This window comes from Nicotiana sylvestris, chromosome 2 (genome assembly GCF_000393655.2).
Source record: "Nicotiana sylvestris chromosome 2, ASM39365v2, whole genome shotgun sequence".
NCBI lineage: Eukaryota > Viridiplantae > Streptophyta > Magnoliopsida > Solanales > Solanaceae > Nicotiana > Nicotiana sylvestris.
This window is the reverse complement of record NC_091058.1, coordinates 70,026,525-70,050,889: the sequence shown is the minus strand read 5'-3', so window position 1 is coordinate 70,050,889 and position 24,365 is coordinate 70,026,525. Positions and strand designations below refer to the sequence as shown.

General features: G+C 38.3%; 2 protein-coding genes across 5 annotated transcripts; one reads left to right on the top strand and one right to left on the bottom strand.

The window, feature by feature from the left end:
• Positions 1–2,893: 2,893 nt before the first annotated feature.
• On the top strand, positions 2,894–12,841 carry LOC104239120 (glutamate receptor 3.6-like). 4 transcript variants are annotated; one of them, XM_070167971.1, is made up of 7 exons: positions 2,894–2,960; positions 3,632–3,930; positions 4,053–5,401; positions 5,487–5,764; positions 10,882–10,913; positions 10,996–11,402; positions 12,141–12,841. In XM_070167971.1, exons 2-7 carry the CDS (start codon positions 3,666–3,668, stop codon positions 12,618–12,620), a joined length of 2,811 nt encoding a protein of 936 aa, XP_070024072.1. In that variant the 5' UTR covers positions 2,894–2,960; positions 3,632–3,665; the 3' UTR covers positions 12,621–12,841. The 4 variants fall into 4 exon arrangements, with proteins under 4 accessions (XP_070024072.1, XP_070024069.1, XP_070024071.1 ...); XM_070167968.1 differs by lacking the exon at positions 2,894–2,960 and adding an exon at positions 2,967–3,178; XM_070167970.1 differs by lacking the exon at positions 2,894–2,960 and adding an exon at positions 3,256–3,339.
• A 436-nt stretch (positions 12,842–13,277) lies between these two features.
• On the bottom strand, positions 13,278–23,839 carry LOC104239121 (serine/threonine-protein kinase/endoribonuclease IRE1a). Its single transcript, XM_070167967.1, has 8 exons — positions 23,621–23,839; positions 23,344–23,518; positions 21,550–21,784; positions 17,040–18,427; positions 15,879–16,051; positions 15,303–15,549; positions 14,076–14,379; positions 13,278–13,568 (listed from the first exon to the last, which is right to left on the bottom strand). The coding sequence occupies exons 2-8, from the start codon at positions 23,502–23,504 to the stop codon at positions 13,422–13,424; spliced, it is 2,655 nt and encodes an 884-aa protein (XP_070024068.1). The 5' UTR covers positions 23,505–23,518; positions 23,621–23,839; the 3' UTR covers positions 13,278–13,421.
• Positions 23,840–24,365: the final 526 nt, after the last annotated feature.

The following is a 24,365-nucleotide window of genomic DNA, read 5'->3' as shown; positions in this document are numbered from 1 at the left end:
TAAATATTTAAGCTAAGAACGTAAAAATTCCCGGGGAGGGTCAAAAATTACGTGCTTACACTCATCATATTGCATAAGTATAGCCATGAAACTCTATCATAGGCTTTGGTCATATCAAGTTTGAGCATCACATTACCGTCTCGATTAGGCTTGTCAATATCTTGGATGATTTCTTGGACAAGGAGTATGTTCTCAATTAAAGATATCCCTTTAACAAAGCTACTTTGGTTCCCACTAATGATGTTAGGCAGTATTTTCGATAGTCTGCCGTTAAGAAGTTTAGCAAAAATCTTGCTAACAACATTGCATAGACTAATGGGTCTGATGTCACTAAAGTGCTGAGGTGAGGTAACCTTGGGTAACAGAACAATATAGGTGTGGGTAAACCACTTAGGAAGATTATCCATACAGAAAATAAATTTCAATGTCATTGTGGCGGTAGGTGCAACTTTTGTCCAGGCTACTTGAAAAAATTTAGCAGTAAAACCATCAGGCGCAGGAGCACTATTTGGATCCGTGGAGAAGATGCAATTCTTTATCTCTTCTTCATTCGGGAGTGCAATCAAATCATTGTTGACCTCCTTTGTGATCATGGGGTCAACATCATGAAGGTCGGAGTAATTATTAACTTCAGGTTCTTCATAGAAAATACCCTGAAAGTATCTAATAGCGGCTTTAGATACCTCTTTAGTCCCTTCTACCCATTGATAATTCTCATCCTGAATTTTGTTGATACTCAATCTCCTTCGCCTGTCCTTAATGACATTATGAAAGTAAGCTGAGTTAGAATCATCTTCAGTGAACCACTTCACCCTTGCTTTTTATCTAAGAATAGCATCTTGGATTTTAATATACCTTATATAGTCCGCTCTAGTTTTGTTGAGGTTGGACCTTTCAGCTCCATCATTATCAGAGATCATTAAACCTTCAAGCCTAATCAACTCACTTTCTAGTCTTTTATGCTCTTCATGGATAACTCCAAATGCTTCTCTGGACCATGTGCTGAGTTTGGAGGCAGTTAACTTTAGCTTATGGTGCAGATTCCACATGGGATTACCAAAGCATTCATCATCCCAAATGTTGTTAATGACTTCCATGAATCCTTCATGATCAGTCCAGAAATTGAGGAATTTAAAATACCTCACAAACTGGTCCGAAGTAGATTTAAACTATGCTAACAGAGGAACGTGATCAGAACATGCACTAGCTAAATGATAAACAATGGTTCCATTATATAAGTTAAACCATTCAGAATTGAGTACCATTCTATCGAGCCTTTTCCAAATAGTATCAGGTGCCCCTCTATTATTGCACCAAGTGAATTTGTTCCCCATAAAACCCGCATCTTGCATCCCACATTCTGATAAACATCACAGGAAGTCAAAGATTTTGTCAATCCTATAAGGAGAACCACCACACTTCTCTTCAGAATCAGCTATGATATTGAAATCTCCAATGATAGCCCAAGGACCAATAATTCTATTGGAAAGATTACACAACTCACTCCACAGGTCTCTTCTTAGGGTAGTTCTGCACTTAGCATATACCACCGAGATATGAAAATCCTTAAGAGGAGCCAATGTGGGAGGCTTTGCATGTGACTTGTTGTTCCGAGTCTTCAAGAATAACAATATCAAACTCATTTGACCAAAATAGCCAAATCTTGTTATTGAGATTAGCATAGCAACCTTGCCTCATATAAGTGTTCATCTTCTCTGCTTCGACAAAAGGTTCTTGCAAGGAAATGAAAGTGATTTGTGTTCTAACACTCCTAAGTCGAATAACAATACTCAGGGAACGACGAAAATGGACGTGGTATGAAGGTGCCTTGACCCAAAAACATAGTAAGGACTCCATGACTATATATAGGGAGGGAACCTTCCTAGAAAAGGGGGGTTTTTTCTCTCTCTTTCCTCTCTTATGTAATCTTCTTAGCAAAAAGAAATCAAAGCAATCTTCCATTGATTATGTAAAACAGTCATCTTCATCAATTAGTGAGAAAAGAAATGAAAAACCTCAATAAGATTGATCGCCCCTATTTCATCTTATGCATCATTTTCTGATTTGTTTATAGATTTGGAATTTATTATGTTTGACTAAGATTTACTTCTTCATCTTCATTAATTGATTTAATCAAAAAGATCTCGATATCTTTTGATCAAACAATCGCCCTTCACTAGCTGTCATTTACTAGCGTTATTGGTAAAGCAGTATACATAAACTAAAGTTGGCGAGCTAATAATGAAAAAAGAATTTTGGTCTTATATGGAGTATAATATTTCAATAACACAGCATGCTCACCTGACAGCATAATCTAAATCCGACCACTAGGAACGCATGGGACCTCACATGTGTTTTTACTGATTGGCACAAGCCACATAATTCTAAGACATGTTCCTTTTTCTTTACACAAACCTTTTTATTTATATAACTATCCTAGTTACTGTTAGCTGTTGATTTGTTCAGAAAAACAATTTAGTTGGCAGATTGTGACATTTAAGCACTGTAGGTCACTAAAGATGGTTAAATATCAAACTAATTTAACGAAGTAAAAATATATATTACTTAATCATGATTACGAGATAGAACTATATATGCTAACAAAAATGTCATGCAACGTATCATAGTTAAGTGATTTAAGTTAAAATATTAGTTAACCATTATTAGAAGATAGAACTATACGTGCGAGCAAATATCATATTTTTATTGGTTTGGTATAATTATTATTAGTAATTTTTAGTTTGACACATTTTCTTTACCGCACATTTTTCATGCGTGTGTAGTCTTCGTCATCTGGTCCCACGGATTCAGTACACTTTTTTCCCTGTAGTTGTTACTGTTACCCCATCCAATTTTCTTGGCAATGACAACCTGGTTTTACTGTCCAATTATCTTTTAATTCCAACCAAATAAGCAAACTCAGATATTGTACGCCATACATGAGCTAGGTGGTACAGTAGGTAAGAGAAAAGAGAGAAAAAGAACATACTTCTAGAGAAAAGTAACGCTTTTTCTCTTTTAGCTGAAATGAAATGAAACTCAAGATTTGCATAGTTGCATTTATTTGCTTTACCTTTATGCTTTAGTGGAGAAGAGCAGAATCCCACAGCTTTTTGTTCCTTCTTTCTTTCTTTTTCCCCTTGTCATGGCGCTTGTCTGTGTGGTTATTTGATTTCCTGTAAGTAAATTTTCTGGTCCCACCACCCATATTTTCTCAAGATTTTGCTCTGCTTCTTTTTCTTATTATGCTTGACTTTTGAGAGTTAAAAGTATTCTATTTGTCTGCTCCATTATCTCCTTTCATGGAATATGTCTCATTTCACACTCAACTGTTCCTAGGTGGGAAAATACTGTTCATGTCCTTCTAGTCTGAAACTGAAGCTACCTACTTTCTCTTTTTCCTTTTTAATATGCTTCTACGGTTTTAACTATTACTGTTTTTCTTGGTTTATTTGGAGTTTTCTTGGACTCCATATCAATTTCTGTAAATTAGCATGCTTTAAGCTTTCTTTAATCAGTAACTTGAGGGTGTGTTTGGAATTCTTGATGTTATTATATACTATGTATTATTTCTGTTAATGAAAGAGTTGTAGTTAATTTACTAAATTGTTCCTAATATGTGCCTTAACAGGGTCAAGGTTGCACCTTTTTATCCCAAGTTCATAATGAGACTATTTTGGACATTGATATTGATATTTCTCTACAATGGGTATTCTTCAGAGGGGGTTAATTCAACTCTTTCTGCAAGGCCTAAAGTTGTGAATGTTGGTTGTATGCTAAGTTTCAATACAGCCGTCGGAAAAGTTACCAAAGTTGCTGTGGAAGCTGCCGTGGAAGATATTAATTCCAATCCATCTGTTCTTGGAGGAACTAAGTTGAATGTGATATCATTGGATAGTAATTCCAGTGGATTTCTTGGAATAGTTGAGGGTAAGCCCTTTTGCAACATCTATTATATTCTGTTGGTTTTTGTGTACTTGGATTTTCATAGTTTCAGTAATTGTCTTATACTCTTTGAGTTTTATGTGAACCATTTCATTTTTATATAACAGCTATCCGCTTCATGGAAACGGATATTATGGCCATTATTGGCCCCCAATCTTCTGTTATAGCTCATGTGGTATCAAACATCGCGAATGAGCTTCAGGTCCCTCTATTATCTTTTGCAGCCACAGACCCTACTCTTTCTTCGCTTCAGTACCCGTTTTTTGTTAGAACTTCCCCAAGTGATATGTTTCAGATGGCTGCAATAGCTGAAATAATTGAGCACTACGAATGGAGAGAAGTGATTGCTATATATATTGATGATGATTTTGGAAGAAATGGTATAGCTGCATTAGCAGATCAGCTGGCCAAGAGACGATGTTCGATCTCTTACAAAGCAGCTATGAAACCTGAAGCAACATTGGATGATGCTAGGGATGTCTTGGTTCAGGTTGCTTTGAGAGAATCTCGAATAATGGTTGTTCACACTTATCCTTCAAAGGGTCTGGACATATTCTCTATGGCACGGTATTTAGGGATGATAGATAATGGATATGTTTGGATTGCTACGCATTGGCTCTCGACTATCCTTGACAGTGACGGTCCCCTTTCTCCTGATAAAAAAGAGAATCTTGACGGGGCAATCACTTTGCGTATACACACTCCAGATTCAGAATTGAAAAAGAAGTTTGTCTCGCGGTGGAGCAATTTGACAGGGAAGGCAGGAGTTACTGGGGGAATGTCCACTTATGCGCTCTATGCCTATGATACTGTGTGGCTACTTGCTCGTGCCATAAACGAATTCTTTAACCAAGGGGGAAACATTTCATTTTCTAAGGATCCAAGGCTAACTGAACAAAATAGTGGAAGTTTGAATCTTGATTCTATGAGCATCTTTGATGGAGGGAAGCTATTGCTTGACGACATATATAAGGTCAATATGACAGGTGTAACAGGACCATATGGTTTCACTTCTGACAGAAATCTATTCCGCCCTGCTTTTGAAGTCATTAATGTTGTTGGTACAGGTTTTAGGAAAGTTGGTTATTGGTGTAATTACTCTGGTTTATCAATTGTTCCTCCTGAAACACTCTACTCTAAGCCGCCAAATCGTTCCTCTTCAAATCAGCAATTACATAGTATAATATGGCCCGGACAAACAACAGAGAAACCTCGTGGATGGGTTTTTCCAAACAATGGGAGACAACTGAAAATTGCAGTCCCTAACCGAGCTAGCTTTCGTGAATTTGTTGGCAAGGTACCAGGCACTACTGACTCATTCAGAGGATACTGTATTGAAGTCTTCACTACAGCCATAAACTTATTGCCTTATGCTGTCCCTTACAAGCTTCTTGCCTTTGGGGATGGCCATAACAATCCAGAAGATACAGAGCTAGTGCGCTTAATCACAGCAGGAGTGAGTATAAGACTACCAATGTTCTACTCTAGTGTCAGTTTAGCAGTGTGTTTTCTAACTGTGTATACTTGGTCTTTCTTTTCAGGTTTATGACGCTGCCATAGGCGACATAGCAATTACAACTAATCGGACAAAAATGGTTGATTTCACTCAACCATACATTGAATCTGGGTTAGTTGTAGTGGCACCAGTTAAGCAGCAGAATTCTAATGCTTGGGCTTTTCTCAGGCCATTTACTCCTAGGATGTGGATTATCACTGGTGTTTTTTTCTTAGTTGTTGGCACTGTAATTTGGATTTTAGAACACAGATTGAATGATGATTTTCGTGGACCTCCGAGTAAGCAGATTGTCACTGTTCTATGGTGAGTTGACAACTACTTGTGCATGTACGTATTATATCAGGATCTTGATTGTGAGAAAAATTATGCAGTTTAGCTTTTTTTTCTGTTCCAATAGCATTTAACTAATAAATTAGCATAAATCAACTTGACGAACAAGTCTGTCATATATTCTCTACTCTCTCTGAACTTTCTTCTATTATCTAGTCTTTCTACTTGCCAGTTTCATTCTGTATGTCAAATTTTGCTATTGTTATTTGTGGCTTAAATTATTTCCTTGTATTTTTAGGAAACCCATATTTCCTATAGGTTTAGGAAAACCCATTGTCCTAATAGAATTGGGAAAGGAAAACCTATATTCCTTGTCAAATTGGGAAACCTTTCTCATATATGTTTGGGACCTTTTGGGATCTATATATAGGGGTTGTAGTTGGGGATTCTATAGATTGTATTGTGCTTCTTTTCTCATTCATAGTGGAAAACTCTCTCTGCTTTTGCCCCGAGGATTAGGCTTGGCCGAACCTCGTTAAATCCTTGTGTTGATTTTTCTTCTCTATTTGCTTTGTGTGTGATTGTGTGCTAGTTAACCCACGATATTCCGCAACAATTACTATCAAAGCAAGGTTTGGGTTTCTATAAATAATTTAGGGTTAAGATGTCTTCATCATCTTCAACAAAGTACGAAGTAGAGAAATTTGATGGAGGTTCTAGTTTCAGTGTATGGAAGATTAGGATGAAATCGTCCTTGGTGTTACAAGGATTATGGAAAGCAATTGATGAGTATTTTCCTGAAGATATGAAAGAGACAAAGAAGGAAGACCTGAAGGAGAGGGTTTTGAGTGCGATCTTCATGAGCGTTACAGATAGCGTTCTTCGGGAAATTGCTGAAGAAACTTCTGCAGCAACGGCATGGAAGAAGCTGGAAGATCTGTATTCTAAGAAATCGCTGACAAACCGCCTCTACCTGAAAAAGAGGTTATACAATCTCCGTATGAACGAAGGTACACCTGTTAAAACTCACCTTGATGAGTTTAATTCAATTATAATGGACCTGAAGAATGTGAATATCAAAATTGAGAGTGAAGATCAGGCCTTGATTGTGCTATGTTCTTTACCACAGTCTTATGATACTTTTGCCGATACATTGCTATATGGGAAAGATAGCATTTCACTAGAAGATGTTAGTAATGCACAAAAATCTAAAAAGTTGAAAAAGAGCTTTCCAGACAACAGAATTGAGGGCGAGGGTCTTGTGATTAGAGGAAGAACACAACAAAAGGACTTTAACAGGAAAAAGTCAATCGCAAGATCAAAGTCTAGAGCAAGGAAGCAAAACTGTTATGAGTGCGGGGAGCAAGGTCACTACAAGAAAGATTGTCCTAAGTTGAAGGAGAAAAGAGGGAAGCAAAAAATAGATAATTCGGCAAATATTATTGACACTGGCAATAATTCTGATGATAGTGATTATGTAGGAGAAGTTTGTGCTGTGAGTTCTAGTCATGGGCAAAATTCTTGGGCTCTTGATTCTGGTGCTACTTTCCACATGAGTCCACACAAGAATTGGTTTGCAATTTACAAACAAATGAGTGGGACTGTCTATATGGGAGATGATAATCCATTACCAGTAGAGGGGGTTGGTAACATCAAATTGAGAATGTTCGACGGAATCATCAGAAACATTGAGTGTTGGCATGTTCCTCAGATAAAAAGAAATTTGATTTCTCTTTCGACTTTGGATGATCAAGGGTATAAATTTCACTCCGAGAATGGAATACTTAAAAGTGTGTAAAGGCTCCATGGTACTCATGAAGGGTAAACTACATTCTAAATTGTATCATCTTCAGGCCAGTGTAGTTGAAGGGGAAGCTGTTGTAGCTTCTGGGAAAAGTGATCTGAATCAGTCTCAGTTGTGGCACTTGTGACTTGGGCATATGAGTGATAATGGATTGTCTTTGTTGAGTAAGCAGAATTTGCTGAATGGGTACAAAAATCAAGCTTTAAATTTTTGTGAGCATTGTGTGTTTGGTAAACAGACAAGGATAAAGTTTATCAAGAAGGCCAAGCACAAGACCAGTGACAAGTTAGATTATATACACTCTGACTTGTGGGGTCCAAACAGAGTTCCCTCCAAGAGTGGTGCCAGGTATTTTATGACTTTGATTGATGATTACTCAAGGATGGTGCGGGTGTATTTTCTGAAAACAAAAGATGAGGCATTTTCGACATTTGTTAAATGGAAGACGATGGTTGAGAGGCAGACTAAAAGAAAAGTTAAGCGTCTTCGAACTGACAATGGGTTGGAATTTTGCAATTCTGAGTTCGATAATTTCTGCAGCAGGGAGGGCATAGTGAGACACCGTACTTGTGTCAGAACACCACAACAAAATGGTGTTGCAGAACGTATGAATAGAACGCTTTGTGATAGGGCACGAAGCATGCTTTCACACTCATGTGTTAGCAAAGATTTTTGGGCTGAAGCAATCAATACAGCTTGTTATTTGGTCAATAGATCTCCATCCACAGCTATTGAGTTCAAAACTCCTTTTGAGGTATGGTCCGGTTCGCCTGCAGATTATTCAAATTTAAGGATATTTGGTTGTCCTGCTTATGCTCATGTGAGGGATGGAAAACTTGAAACGAGGGCAAAGAAGTGCATATTTCTAGGGTATGCAACTGGAGTGAAAGGTTATAAGTTGTGGTGCACAGATCAAAAGACTCCAGGGCTAATTATCAGTAGGGATGTAACATTCAATGAATCTGCCTCACTGGACAGTCAGAGGGAGAAGGCAATAGCAGAAACAGATCGTGGTGTCAGTGACCGCATAGAGCTAGAAATTGAATCTCCACTAGCTCAACCCAGTAGTTCTAAAGTAGAGGAAGTGGAGGAGGTGCAAAATATTGATCAAGACAATAATGTTGATGCACCTGTGCAACAACCCTATAGCATTGCAACAGGCAGAGAGAAGAGAGTGATCAATCCACCACAAAGGTTTGCAAACGTAGCTGATGGTAATTTTCTTGGATATGCTAATTTTGTGGAGTTCGCTCTGTCTGTTGCAGAGACCATTGATGTGTTTGAGCCTAATAGCTATAAAGAAGCTATTTCTAGTCTAGAAGCAGATCAGTGGGTTGGTGCTATGAGTGAAGAGATTGAGTCTCTTCATAAGAATCAGACATGGAAGCTTGTTCCATTGCCAAAGGGATAGAAGGTACTAGGCTGCAAATGGATTTTCAAAAGAAAAGAGGGCAATCCAGGGGTTGAAGCATCAAGGTACAAGGCAAGATTAGTAGCTAAAGGTTTTTCACAGAGGGAGGGGATAGGTTACAATGAAGTGTTCTCTCCAGTGGTAAAGCATAGCTCTATCAGGGTCTTACTAGCTTTGGTGGCTCTTCATGACTTAGAACTAGAGCAGTTAGATGTGAAAACTGCATTTTTGCATGGTGAGTTGGATGAGCAGATTTATATAAGTCAACCCGAGGGATTCATTACTCAGGATAAGAAAAATCATGTTTGCTTGCTTAAGAAATCTTTATATGGTCTGAAACAGTCGCCTAGGCAGTGGTATAAAAGATTTGATACATTCATGATTCAAAATGCATTTTCTCGAAGTGCATATGATAGTTGTGTGTATTACAAAAAGCTTGAAGACGGTTCTAGTGTATATTTGTTGCTATATGTGGATGACATACTTATTGATGTTAAAAGCATGTCACATATTACCCGATTGAAGAAGCAACTAGGTGAGGAGTTTGAGATGAAGGATTTAGGTGCTGCAAAGAAGATATTGGGGATGGAGATTACTCGAGATAGAAGGGTTGGAAAGCTGATGTTGTCCCAACGGTCCTATATTGAGAAGGTCCTCTAGAGATTTAATATGATAGGTGCTAAATCTGTGTCCATTCCTTTTGCTTCCCATTTCAAGTTGTCTGCAAACATGTCACCAAAAACAGACGAGGAGATGGAACAGATGTCTAGTGTTCCATATTCGAGTGTTGTAGGTAGCATTATGTATGCTATGGTTTGCACTCGCCCTGACATTTCACATGCTGTTAGTGTTGTGAGTAGATACATGGCGTGTCCCGGTAAAGAACATTGGCAGGCAGTGAAGTGGATCTTGAGATACTTGAAGGGTACTGCAGATGTAGGCCTGACTTTTTACAAAGACAAGTTGAGTGAATCCTTAGTTGGCTATGTCGATTCAGATTATGCAGGGGACTTGGATAAGAGAAGATCTCTGACAGGTTATGTTTTTACTCTTTCTGGTAGTGTCATCAGTTGGAAGGCGACTTTGCAGTCTGTCGTTGCTTTGTCTACCACAGAAGCTGAGTATATGGCAATTACGGAAGCAGTTAAAGAGGCTATTTGGCTACAAGGCTTGGTAAGTGATCTTGGACTAGCTCAGAAGAAAACACAAGTTTTTTGTGACAGTCAAAGTGCCATTCATCTTACTAAGAATCAGTTGTTTCATGAGCGGACGAAGCATATTGAAGTCAGGCATCACTTTATTCGAGACATTATATCAAAGGGGATTGTTAAAGTGGAGAAAGTGTCTACGCATGATAATCCAGCTGATATGATGACCAAGGCAGTCACGGCCAACAAGTTTAGGCATTGCCTAGACTTGATTGGTGTGTGCAGTACTCAATAGAGCCCTTGCGAGGGCTGAGGGCAAGGTAGAGAGACGTTGTTCCTGTTGATGAAGAGAATTCAAGCCAAGGGGAAGATTCGTTATTTGTGGCTTGAATTATTTCCTTGTATTTTTAGGAAACCCATATTCCCTATAGGTTTAGGAAAACCCATTGTCCTACTAGAATTGGGAAAGGAAAACCTATAGTCCTTGTCAAATTGGGAAACCTTTCTCATATATGTTTGGGACCTTTTGGGATCTATATATAGGGGTTGTAGTTGAGGATTCTATAGATTGTATTGTGTTTCTTTTCTCATTCATAGTGGAAAACTCTCTCTGCTTTTGCCCGGAGGATTAGGCTTGGCCGAACCTCGTTAAATCCTTGTGTTGATTTTTCTTCTCTATTTGCTTTGTGTGTGATTGTGCGCTAGTTAACCCACGATATTCCGCAACAGCTATCTATCTTTATACAACAAAGGTTTGACCTTTTCCTATGTAAAACTCTTTTTGCAGGTTCAGCTTTTCAACTCTCTTTAATGCCCACAGTAAGTAACTCATGCTAGTGGAGTTATATCTACACTTGCACTTGAATGAGCTTCCTTTGACAAAGATCACTTTTGCATGCAGGAGAAAACACTGTTAGCACCCTTGGCCGCATTGTCCTCCTTATATGGCTATTTGTGGTATTGATAATTAACTCGAGCTACACTGCCAGCCTCACCTCAATTCTTACAGTGCAGAAGCTTTCTTCACCAATTACAGGAATTGAAAGTTTAGTAAATACAAAGGACCCCATTGGTTATCAATTAGGTTCATTTGCCCGTAACTATCTGATTGAAGAACTTGGCATTCATGAATCTAGACTTGTTCCTCTTAACCTGCCCGAAGATTATGCTAAAGCTTTAAAAGATGGTCCTAGTCACGGTGGTGTTGCTGCTATAGTAGATGAGCGTGCCTATATGGAGCTTTTCCTCTCAACGCGTTGCCAATTCAGTATTCTAGGTCAAGAGTTCACAAAAAATGGATGGGGGTTCGTAAGTATTTCTCTGTCAACTTCACCTTTCCTTATACATGTGAACCTGCTTTTGCCTTTTTGTGAATTTATCTCACACTATGACCAATTGATCATACTAACAGCTTATTAAAAATTATTTGCAACATAAAGAGATGATGAAATTATGAATCCTGTGACTTCAGCCTAACCAACTAACGAATGTGATAATGCATGAGAAGTAGAAATCTCTACATCTAAAGCTTGCAAATAGGCCAACAAAATACACTTTTCACTGATGCATGGTTTTTTCCCATTGTTCCTTAGTTATAAGTTCTGCTTGAAACATGCTTCTGAAGGTGAATCATACTGTTAGCTTGATATTTGGAAGGAGAGGAGATTAGTATATCTCTCTTGACATAACATGGTGCTTGCTTCACACAGAAGTCCTTGACTAGGCTTGAATATATATTTTTTCTTTTGGTACCTTCAACTTATAGAAGGAGAGCTTTGGCGTAACTGGTAAAGTTGCTGCCATGTGACCAAGAGGTCACGGGGTTCGAGCCGTGAAAACAGCCTCTTGGAGAAATGTAGGGTAAGACTGCGTACAATAGACCATTGTGGTCCGGCCCTTCCCCGGATCCCGCGCATAGCGGGAGCTTAATGCACCGGGCTGCCCTTTTTTTACCTTCAAATTATAACGATTTTGTTATGAAGGGTTTATGCATTGATCTGTCTACATTTGAGAATAATGTCCTTCATTTTCTTTGTTTTCTCCTAGGCTTTCCCTAGGGACTCTCCTCTAGCGGTTGACATGTCAACTGCAATTCTGAAACTATCAGAGAATGGGGAACTTCAAAGGATCCATGATAAATGGCTTTCTGGAATTGCTTGTACTTCACAGAATACAAAACTTGAAGTGGACAGGCTTCAACTGAAAAGCTTCTCAGGTTTATTCTTCATATGTGGGTTAGCATGTTTTCTGGCACTGCTCATATATTTTGTCATGATAACATGCCAATATTGCCACTATTATCCCGAGTCTGAGTCCTCTGGGGGAAGCTCGCGATCAGGACGACTCCAGACATTCCTTTCTTTTGCTGACGAAAAGGAAGAGTCAGTGAGGTCTAGGTCCAAACGAAGGCAACTGGACGCGACTTCAGTTAGAAGTGTTGATCAAGATGCATCAGTAAATGGTTCAAGGATTGACCGTTCTGAGATATACTCAAACAGGGTTGTAAGTTTTAGAGAATCTGCGTAGTTCCTAACAATGTGTACTAGTCTTCCCAAAATGTAATTATATAGGTCGAATGAATCTTTATTTGCAAGGCGCTGCTATCATATTTTACCAAGTGTCCGTTGTCATTGGAAAAATAGCCATGCAACCTCAGAATCCTGCTGATCCTTGTGTGTATACATCTGTCCTTGCCTAAAAAGGCTTTTAGCTCAATATTGATTATGACAAGTGCAATGTTAAGCTCATATGCCAATATCTGCCAAATTCATGCAAGGGAAAGCAATTTTCGAGCACTAGTTCTGCCACCCCACCTATAGTGTTTTCTAGTTTGACATGTACTGCTACTAAACGCCCTTTGACGGCCGGGGGGCTAAAGACAAGTGCACTTCTAAACTCTTGTCGTGAATTCTCCATAAAAATAAAAAGAGTACTTAAGAAGCTTCAGGATTGAGGTCTCATTAGCCGTAGAAGCCCCTGGCCAATCCACGTGGCCGCACTGCCCAGCTCTCAGGTTATAGACCCCAAAAGAGGGGGGAGGGGGTGATCTTATTTTTTTTTTTTTTTTATGTAAGCATTTCCAAATAGCGGAGAAGAAAAAGAAAGCATCTCCATCTAACACATCAACAAAGCAACCAATTCTGTCCAATCGCTGAACAACGAAAAATAACTTGGAGCATTAAGAAAGAAAGAAGTGAAATGTTGGTCGACATAAATATACACTTCAATAAGAATATATAGGTTGATCATATTTACATATATAGACTACATTACATGTTACATCATACATTCAGGTATTGAACAAGATTCAGGCGCTATTTGGAGGAGTCAGAGTACACTGCTTGTGAAGTACTTCTGGAAACATTCTTCATTTCTACAGTAATCTGACATCACTTTATACACTTCAATTAGTAATTTGGGAAACCGACACCTAAAATAGCCATCAAATCCTTCTGGTACAGTTCCTAAAATTTCCTGAAATGATGTTGAGAAACATTGCAAGTCAGCCAATAAAAAGGTATTAAATCAGAGGAAAATATTTGAAAATCTGAGGGAACTTCATATTCGTCTAAACTCTAAAGTAATAAAGCTTTCCGAATATATATGTAATAATTCAAGTAATCAAATGAAGAAGACGAGAAATCAACTCAGAGGAGTTGGTAGATTTACCATTACCAATTCCTCATGGAACACTATCGCCTGACAAATTAATGCTATAATGAAATTAGTTTTTTTTCCTCTTTTTCTCTCCAATTTTTTTTTTGGGGGGAATTGGAGAACGACCTAAGAGATTTCCAAGGACAGCTACTTTCTCTCCAATAATAAATAAGACTCAACATTTATCAAATCATGAAAAACTTGGAAACCAAACACAATCTGAAATCTACATTAATTAAATCCTCCAAGGGTTCTTGCCAAATTTTAAGTATACACCAATCCTTCGAATAACGACAAGGAGTATATAAATTTATCAGAACTAACCTGAATTTCGGTGGGAAGCTCTCTATAATGATTTAGCTTGTTACGCATGACTCGCAGCAAATCACGAACACTGTCGAATTTATAACGCCTGTAACGACCAATATTGTTGATGAATGGAGGTTCCATCTTCTCATCCCATTTCCCACCCAAAGCAACTGGTGCTGTACCTTCCAATGCTTTCAGGAGATCAGAAGAAGTCTCCCTGTCTTCGAATTCCACCCTGTCGCTTGAGTCACGAAGAAATGACAATCGCATCTCAGATGTCCAAAAGAAAGGATGAGCAAGCACGTCCACGGCCTTCGGTCTTGGACACACAAAATTAAGAAAAAGAAAAAACAAGAGTTTAGCAAAGGCAATTGCACTTAGTATATCTACTAAAACAACAGGCGCTTTATCCATGAGATCACTATGGTCAATTTTTCCATTACAATGTTAATTGTTTATTGATTGAAACCATATGCAGAAATCTTGATATATCCTCTTAAATTTGGTCTCTCTCACGATGTCTGTTTCAAGTTTAACATGACGTTGAGAATCCAAAAGCTATATTTTTCTCAATTTCATAAGAGCATAGTCACTATACTATAATTAAACAAACATGCTTTTACTGATCAAAACTTTTGCATGTTCTTTGCTCCATCAGATACTCTTCTGGTGAAGTTTACGTATCATTGCAGCAAATAGTTCTTTCGCCCAAACAGCAAGAAATAACTCAATTAGGAGGTTTCTTAGAGATTTCGAAACAATCTAAGCTTTCAGAGGAAGTCTGAGCTCTCCAAGTGGTTAAGAAGATTTTCTGCGTCTCTGAACAACGAAGGAAAAATTACACAGCCTACTTAAAATGTCAAGTAGTTCAGGACTTACCAAGCATTACTTTACTAAATTGAGCTGAAAGTTTTATTTAGCTAAAACTTGAAAAGTACACCTAGATTGTCATAATCTGTAAGCCTTCTTATTTTTTATGAATAAGCATAAAATACTGGCTGAACTTTGAAATGACCGTTCAGCAGCTGCAATTATAAAGGGAGATAAAGAAGGGCATAGTCATCTCCATAAACATTATTAGAGTAAGAAGGTAATAATGCAATTCAAAGAGAAATTCCTGCCGTAACTGGCCACAAGAATGTCTATGGCCAATAAGTGACTCTGTCCAAAATTATTTGCTACATGCGCTAAGTGTTTGACTTTTTAGTATATAAACTCAAAAGAAACATTTTCACTTATTACCTCAACTCAGCATTGGGGTCTAATAATTGAGAAAAGAGATCCACAGCTTCAGGGATATGTTCCACCAAGAAAAGATCAATTTTGCTCTTTGTAATGTTAATGTCACGCTCAAGAGGGCTTCCAAAGGGATGACTACCATCAGTCACGCAGAAAAACAGAACACACCCCAGACTGAATATATCAACAGCACGTGTTTGACGTCCATGAAGAAGCTGTTCAGGAGCTTGCCATCCTGAACTTCCATAACCTGCAAAATTCATCGCAAATAAAAAGAGTGGAAATCTAAGCAACAAAAGTTAAAGACAAGATGCTCAGGCAAGCAGGAGCAGTGCTCGTAGAAAATTTAAAAGCTCAGAGGCTCCAAAAGAAGAGCCTAGTGTGAGAATGACCTCAATTGTCAGTCAAACAATCTTCTCCAGTAAGCAGCAAGGACGACAACAAAGTGTCATGGACGCATAGCAATACTCAGTATGTCATGCAAGTTAATTGATAACAGAGCATACAAATGGTGGTGGGACTGAACATAAGTTTATCATGCACTACCAGCTAATGTAAAACTACTTTATAACTACTTGCCTGTCGCGTGATGACCTAATGAAGACATATCTCCAATGAGGCGCTTGCTAATTCCCATGTCAGAAAGCTTAGCACCTAAGAATCTTTCCTTAGTTATCAAAACATTTGGGGGCTTCAGGTCTCGATGAATGATCCCCAAATCATGAAGATGCACAAGACCAGATACCACATCCCTGTCCTCCAGAAAAAAATCAGAACACCAAAAGTGTGCCATACCCAGTCAAATTGCAGTTCAGAAAACTATATGGAATTAAAAGAGACAAGAAAATTGGTCCAATTTTTTGTTCAAAGGCGCTGCAAAGATTACAACTTCCATGTACGGAAACAGAAATATAATTCTTCTAAGCGCTTATTAACCAAACAGCAGTTTAGGCCTTTGCAAGATGACAGTCTAGAAATGCAAGATGCAGAAAACTTTTATAGGTTTGATAAAGGACGGAGCAGTCATACAGGCCCCTTCTTTTCCCCACTGCAGAGAGGGGGTAAATCTTGTAGCAGATAACCTATTATACCGAAGGCAGAAAATAGTAAAACTGTAAGAGAACACAGATGAGAAAGCACGGATGGAAAAGCACCAAACCCTAAAAACCATGAAGAGCAAAGTGCTAAGGCTAATTATAAAGCCATTATCTCAAGAAATTATGAGTCAGAAGAATGAGAATTTTCTCGTCAAAGTGTTTTGCTCTATACCGCCCACGCTCTATCCCGCTGTGGGCGGGATAAGCAAGAGTTGAACAAAGTGAAGTTCACCTAGTTCTTCCCCTAAATAAAGGACTTCTAAAGACCTGATGTCAAGTCGCATAGGAAGCAAATGATCTTTTGGAGTTAACCAGGCGAAGAAGACCTGAAATGATGCCACATAAATTAATCACTATGAAAACATGTGATATGTAAAAACGTTACTAAAAGAGCATCATAGAACAATATGCCAAGAATGAATTTATGATGTATAATATCACCTCCCTCCCTCCCTCTCTCCTCTGTGCACGAGTGCTATGCAAAACAGGCAAACACAGAAAAAGGAAAGAATAAAAAGAGCACCCTTCCTTGTGAAGTATCATCCTTTCTTCAAGTCACCATCTAACGGGTTGCAGAGTAACCCACCGTATACCACGAATTAGAGGCACAAAATCAAATTCATTATGAAATAATTCCACGAACCTCATCAATTTGAGCAACAAAGGGGAAGGAAAACCATTTTCTTTCCTTAACTCAGTATCCAACATAATACCCTTCAAATAATCCAAATGAATTCTACGCTTTGTAGATTCTGCATCCAAGTTCTGATTAAGACGTGCATTTACTGTAGTGTCGGCATAAATCTGAATAAGGTCACTCAAGCTGCAAATGCAGCGTTCCAATGCAAGATAAACAAAATCTTGGTCTTGTTCCACACCATACCACCGAACAATATTTGGATGTCGATCAGATGCAATAAGATTCTTTATTTCTTTGAAGGCAATATCATGATGTGCCCGGACAAGCCTTTTCACAGCAACTGCACGACCATCATAAATTCCTTCAAGGACAACTGTACCATTGCTCCCTTTAGCAATCTCTGTACTGGAGACAAACAACTTACCGATAGTGCGCCCACCTTTGCCATATATACTTGGTTGAATAAGGTTAAGCAACAGTTTATTATCAGCATCCACATCTGCATACTGAAGTCCACCATCAGATGAGGGGCCTTTATCACTTTTCTCACCATTGCTCCCATTCTTTCCAGACTTCCGAGACTTTTTCCTTTTTGAAGGTACATTTGGTGAATGTGAGTTGCCGGGCTGTCTGACCAACTTGACTTCAGCCACTGAATCACGATTGCGTGTTAAAGCTCCCACAAGAGTGGCTAAAATATTGCGAACTGGCGTGCTCAATCTTTCAGAAGACTTGGTTATTCCTTCTTTAAATTGGGTTTTAACATCTTCTGAATTTTTCTTTTTGATGATTAAAAGTATGAACACCACCAATATGCCAAACACAGTTCTTTTTATAACATATTCCAAATAGGAGGTGTCTGCATTAGCTGCATTATCAACATTTGTCTCTGATGAGGGGAGCTCCGGACGATGAGCACCCGGGAGCATCTTCTCCTGCTGACTTCGACGTCTGTGGATAAGGGCCCTTGACTGACATGGCAATGGCATATCGAAATGTACGTCAGGTTCAGATCTGTCAGAATCCAGAATATCCCCACTAAATGGATCCTCGATGTCTTTGCAAAGAGAAGCAGCCCCTATTTCAGCAACAGTCATGTTCCACAACACTTGGTCTGAGTTTGGAATAAAAGATGTCAATGCATAGTCTGTTCTGGTGATGTAAAGCGTGTATGTGGGCAGACTCTCTTCATCAATGGTGCCATTATGATGAAAAGTAATGTCATTGTTGTTAGTTGCTGGAGAGTCAGGCATCCTATATGTATAAATCAGGCGGCCAGTCTTAGCATCAACCAGAAATGCAGTAGTTCTTTTAGATCCCAGAACAATCCCGCCATCCTCAGCTATTTGTGGAGTTGAACTAATATACTCGTCAATATTCTTCATAAGTTTCTGTACAAAAATATGGAGCAATAAATTAGACACTATAGGCGGATGAATAGGAAGTACAGGAAGGATTTCAAGATGTCAGTCTCTTACTTCCAAACATGCTTGTCGTTATAAAAGTGAATCTTAGTCAGCAAGCTGAATAAATTTCGCATTTCTCTAATAATAAGTACCTCCAACGTACCTTATCTCCCACTGCCCCTCCCGTCACACACCTCAAACCCTCCCCTCGTCAAGTGTAATTTTCTTTTTGCTCTCAACTCAACTCCTCGGTTGTCGGCTTGTCGCCGTACTCTATTGCACCTTTTTTTTTTAGAATTGGTAACTATTGTATATATTAAAAACATCAGTACATAGGTTGCACTGAAAACCAAATTTACATGAAGAGGATTAGTAGATGTTCTGATTTGAGACCTAGCAAGATCCTAGTATGTCTATGATTGTCAATGTATCTTCTGTGTAAATCTGTTTACACCAAAAACAAAAAAGAAGAATACAATTGAGTTTGATCTTCTGCACTGGATTGCTTCTATCTTCAAAACATCTAGCGTTCCTTTCCCTCCAAACTGTCCACCAGATACAAGCCGGGACAGTCCTCCATCTATCTCTACTAGTTGCTTCAGCTCCAGCTTCTTCCCAACTATAAAGAACATCTTTAAGCTTGTATGGCATTGACCATGAAATACCCCTAAGACTAATAAAGATTTTCCATAGTTGGTCTGTAATCTTGCAATATAGAAATAAATGGGTGACAGTTTCAGCATTTTCCCACATAGAAAACATCTTGAACACAGAGAAATTCCCCTTTTATGAGATTATCCTGGGTTAATACCGCCTCCTTTGCTAGTAGCCAAGTGAAGCATGCTACCTTGTATGGAATCTTTGTTTTCCATATATGTTTCCAAGGCCATGGGTCTACCTGTTGACTATTATGATTCAAAATCTTATATGCATCCTTCACCCGGTAAACCCCTCTGTTGTGCCTCTGCCACCAAAGTGAATCAAACCCTTCCTGTAATCCTTTAAATGTTTCCAGCTCTTTGTAAAGGTCAGCTAATCTTGTTATCTCCCAGTCATTCAACTGTCTTCTGAGAGCGATTTCCCAACCTTGATGACTCCTCATATCAGCTACTGTCCTATGCTGGTTTTGTGCTAAACCAAACATATCGGGGTATCTTTCCTTTAAGCTTCCGTGTCCTAACCAGTTCATTCCAGAATGATGTGTTCCTTCCGTTGTTCACTCTTATGGAGGAGTGGTTCTTCATTATAGGGCAAAGTTCTCTTATGGATTTCCACACACTTACTCCATATGATGTTCTGACATTTTTTGATACCCAGTTGTTTTCCTCACCATACTTAGCTTTGATCATTTTGCCCCATAAAGATTGGGGTTCTTGAGAGTACTTCCATAACCATTTCATTCTAAGAGTCTTGCTTTGATTCTTCAAATTCCTTATTCCTAAACCACCTTGTTTTTTAGCCATTGTGAGTGTCTTCCATTTAACTAAATGGAAGACCTTTTTCTCCTTATTACCTTGCCAAAGGAATGATCTTCGTAGTTTGTCCAATCTCTGTAAAATGCCGGCTGGAATTGGGAACAAAGACATCATATAAGTAGGAAGTGAGTCTAATACTAAGTTGATTAGAACTAGCCTGCCCCCCAATGATAGATATTGCGATTTCCATCTTGACAACTTCTTCTCACACTTTTCTATGACTGAATTCCAGATCTCTTTTGATTTGGATCTTGCACCAAGAGGCATCCCAAGGTAAACAGTTCGTAGGGACCCAACTTCTCCTCCCAATATCTGTGTCAGTTGCTCCATGTTGTTAACTTCATTAATGGGGAAAATATTGCTCTTTCTCCAGTTGATGTGTAATCCTGAAACTCCCTCAAATAAGACCAAAATGATCCTTAGGAATCTAAGTTGTTCCTTTTGAGCGTCACAGAAGACTAGAGTATCATCAGCATATTGGAGATGTGTGATCTCTAGATTGTTTGCCCCACTCCTGTTTACCTCAAAACCTTTAACCCATCCACTGACTTTAGCCGTTTTAATCATGTTGTTCAATCCTTCCATGGCTATAATGAATAGAAAGGGAGATAAAGGATCTCTATTGCACCTTCACATCGTCCCGTCACTCACAAACATCGTCCCGTCATTCCATTCCCCTATCTGCACTTGCCTCCACTATGTCACTCCCTTCTTCCATCCCACCCTCCCCCACCCCCACAACTTCAGTCCGCCTTTAGCTATGCAGACTCCATGTTTCATTATGATAGATAACTTCGTTTGTGTGCGAACATTCTAGATTCTTCATTATATGTTCCTTAAAAATTTCTGGATTTGGAGCATCAATTTCTCATATAGTTCAGTCCGTGTTTCAACTCCCCCTCCCCCCCCCCCCAAAAAAAAAAAAGCCAAGCACCATTGTCTCTTTCCTTTCCTCTTCTAGGTCCCCAGTTCAAACCCAATACACAAATACCAGCCCCTCAGTCGCCATTCCTTTTCTTCTTTTTTCCTTCCTTTTTCACACATATATTTCTTTTATACACTTTTTAGGTAGCTAAATCAATTCCAAAATTGTCCTCAATCAACCAATATGTAGATATGAGGGTATATTGGTCAAATTATGCTCAAAATTAACACCTTCATGATGATAAAAAGGGGAGTTTAGAATACGTTTCAAACTAAGGAAATGTACATTTCACTTTGTTAGTCTAGATCAAGGTCTAGTTGTTAATAGTACCTCCGGTCCATTTTAATTATCATTAAGGTTTTGGCACACTCACTAAGAAGACCATTAAGGGTTATTTGACTAAATTACCATCTTTCTCTCCCCAAAATGAATAATAACTGTTCAACGTTTTAGAAACTTTTATAGATCATTTAACAAGGATAGATTTGGAAAAGAAGTTAATGCCTTCTTGGTTTCCTAAAGCAACACTTATTTCGGACCAAATTTTGTTTGGCTAAAACGACATTGAAAATGGACCGGAGGTAGTACTACATTAATTGATGCATCATGTCTCATTATCATTCAATGTTAAGTGGATATCATCTCTTGTTATATAGCACCAAAATTGCAAGAGTAATCCATGTAGAATAATGAAAAGACTCGTATACCAATTTGCCAAGCCTGTTGTGTGCATACAATTCCCAATCATCCCCACGGCAGTCAATGAAATAACCACTTCCTATATCAGATGATGCCTCCCTGTTGTCATTATAGTTTATAGGAGCCTGATATGAAGAGTAGATTGATGGGCCAGATCTGAATGACCAGAGTGTTTTCTCAGTTTTAACCTCCCGTAAATGAACAGTACCATCCAGTTCAGCAACCAGTGCTGTCTCAGGTTTCCTGGTTCAGGAAATTGTAGCAACGCAGAAAATAAATAAAAAATTAATGAATCAGAAAGCACACTACAGATATATAAAATTACCAGCATGACACAAAGTGAACATAGAAAGGCAAAAAGGAACAAAAAATAAAAAGGATTTTAGTTTATTATTTCCAAAGAGAATTTAGTTTACAGCTCATGGATCCAGTTTGCAGAAATTAAGTTGATTTACCTTAAAAGAGATCAACTAGAATGTTTCTGGGTTAAAGAAGTAAGCAGAAATGTCAGTGTTCTTTTCTCCTAGATCCTGTTCGTTTTTCGAGAAGTCAAATATGCATCAAGCATTATACGTAGCAAAACATATGATCCATAATAACTTATTCTCAATAGATACTATCCCATCGCTCATTAAAAGCACCATTTTCCACATATTAGATTGTAATTTACAGGGGAAGACATAAACTAATAACCAAATAGTAGGATTCTGCTTTTATAGAAACTGATCTCCTCCAAGAGTATGTTGTAATTTCAAGACCAGACATCCTGAAATTGTTACAGTTGTAGTTGGCATGGTTCTCGAACATAGAGTAATGGAAACGAAAGAAAGTCGGGATGAACAAGCATCCATTTTCCTGATGGCCAAAAAAAGGAGCATAAAACTCTTTACTCTTCTAGTTCGGATGTATAAGGAAACTAGAATAACATATCTGTTTGAATAAAACACAAACTAAGGACAAAGCCTGACTGAAATATGGGTTAGCTGGTGTGATGCCAAAATTAGGCAAAACAAGTTCTATACAAGAGTGTGATTGTTATGGAGTTGGAAATGTTTTCCAAATTTCTCATGTTTGGTTGGTCAAAATGTTCTGGAAAACAAGTTCCTTAAAATCATGGAAGCCACCTGATGGGAGTAAGGAAAACAAGTTCCATAAGTGGGATTTCACGCTAACTGTGTCCTTCCCACCCCCAACACCCCACCCCCGACTAATCGCTCCACCCCCTAACAACTACCGCCCCTCCGCCGCCCACCTCCCCCAAACCCCCTGCAAACAAGCTCCCCCCACTCTGACCCCCTACCCTTCGCCACCCTCATATTGTTTGTAGTATATTATACATAAATGCTTTTGGGACAATATTTTCTGCTTACTTACCAAACACCGGAAATAAATAAGAAAACCACTTATTTTCCAGAAAAACATTTCCTTCATACCAAACACACCCTAAGTAGAATTGGGAGCATATTTAACGATAATCCAATTCTTTTACTCTCCAGAAGCATAAGAAAACATGTAAAAAGCAATTGAAGGGATAATTTGAACCAAAATACCAAACTATGCATCAGTAGAAAATGAAATTAAAACATGAAAAGATCCTCCAGAAGCAATAATAAAGCTGAAATCTTGTGTCATTTCTAAATTTTAATAAAATAAACAGATGGAGTAGCAAAGAATTTTCTACAGAAGCTCCAAGAATTCCTATATCTTTGCACAATTTACTAAAAAAATTACCACACCATACCAGCAGTAAATCCAAATGAGCAGAACATGAAATTCTCAAAACAGCAAGAACAGAAACTAACCTTAACTCTGACAACAGATTCCTCCTCGCCGGAGCTATCGTAACTCCATCGGAAATTCCCTCAATTGAACTACTCGGCAAGCTCAATAACTCACTTGCCAAGCCCGTAAAGCCAAAAAATAACAGTAAAACACAGACCAGGATCACCCAGTGCCGTTTCATCGACGATATTCAACCTAAAACCAGAAATTAATCGCCGATTTCTTTTACACGGTGATTGTTATTAATTAATTTATTTATTTGTGGGGTATGGGGTATTAAATAAATGAGGGAGGTACCGTATGATACAGCAATGGGTTACATGGGAAGATTGAGATTGAGGAAATCTAGGGAGGGAAAGCGCAATAATTATGAGATTCGAAAATTGGAAGACGGGGCGTAGTTGTAGAGGATCTTTGGTTTGATTGAGGTAAACAGTCGTCCTTTCTTCTGGGATTGGGTTCCTGATATTTCGTCTGTCCACGGTTGCCTTTGTCCGTTCTCAAATCTCAACTGTTCTGTTTTTAGTCAACCTTTAAAATTAAACAAACAAGTCCCCGACGTTTTTAAAACTAACTAGTTTCAACTAAGTGATAATTTTATATAGTAAACCAAAATATTTTTCATGCGTGTAACTATTTTTTATGCGTGTAATTTCAGTTTACCTTTTATATGCACTCTTTCTCCAAGTCTATCCTTCTTCAATAAGTGGTTTGTGTGTTAATAAAATAAAAATTACATCTAAAATTTATGAGATTGAAAAAATAGTCATAAGTATCAATTAATTATGTAAAATATAATTCATAAATTACTATAAAGAATTACCAAATAGAGTGTCCTCACTAAATTTTGCCGCCTTTTCCAAGGATACAAAATTATTTGAAATATTTTTGGGTGGAAATGTCATCGACTGATTGCTTTACTATGGTGTTGTTTGTAAAACTTATTTCAAGTTTTTTGTGCACTGAAGTGTTATTAGGGTTGACACGATTTAATTAATCATTACTACTATATTAGCTCTTATTTGGTTTGAAGAAGTCCTTT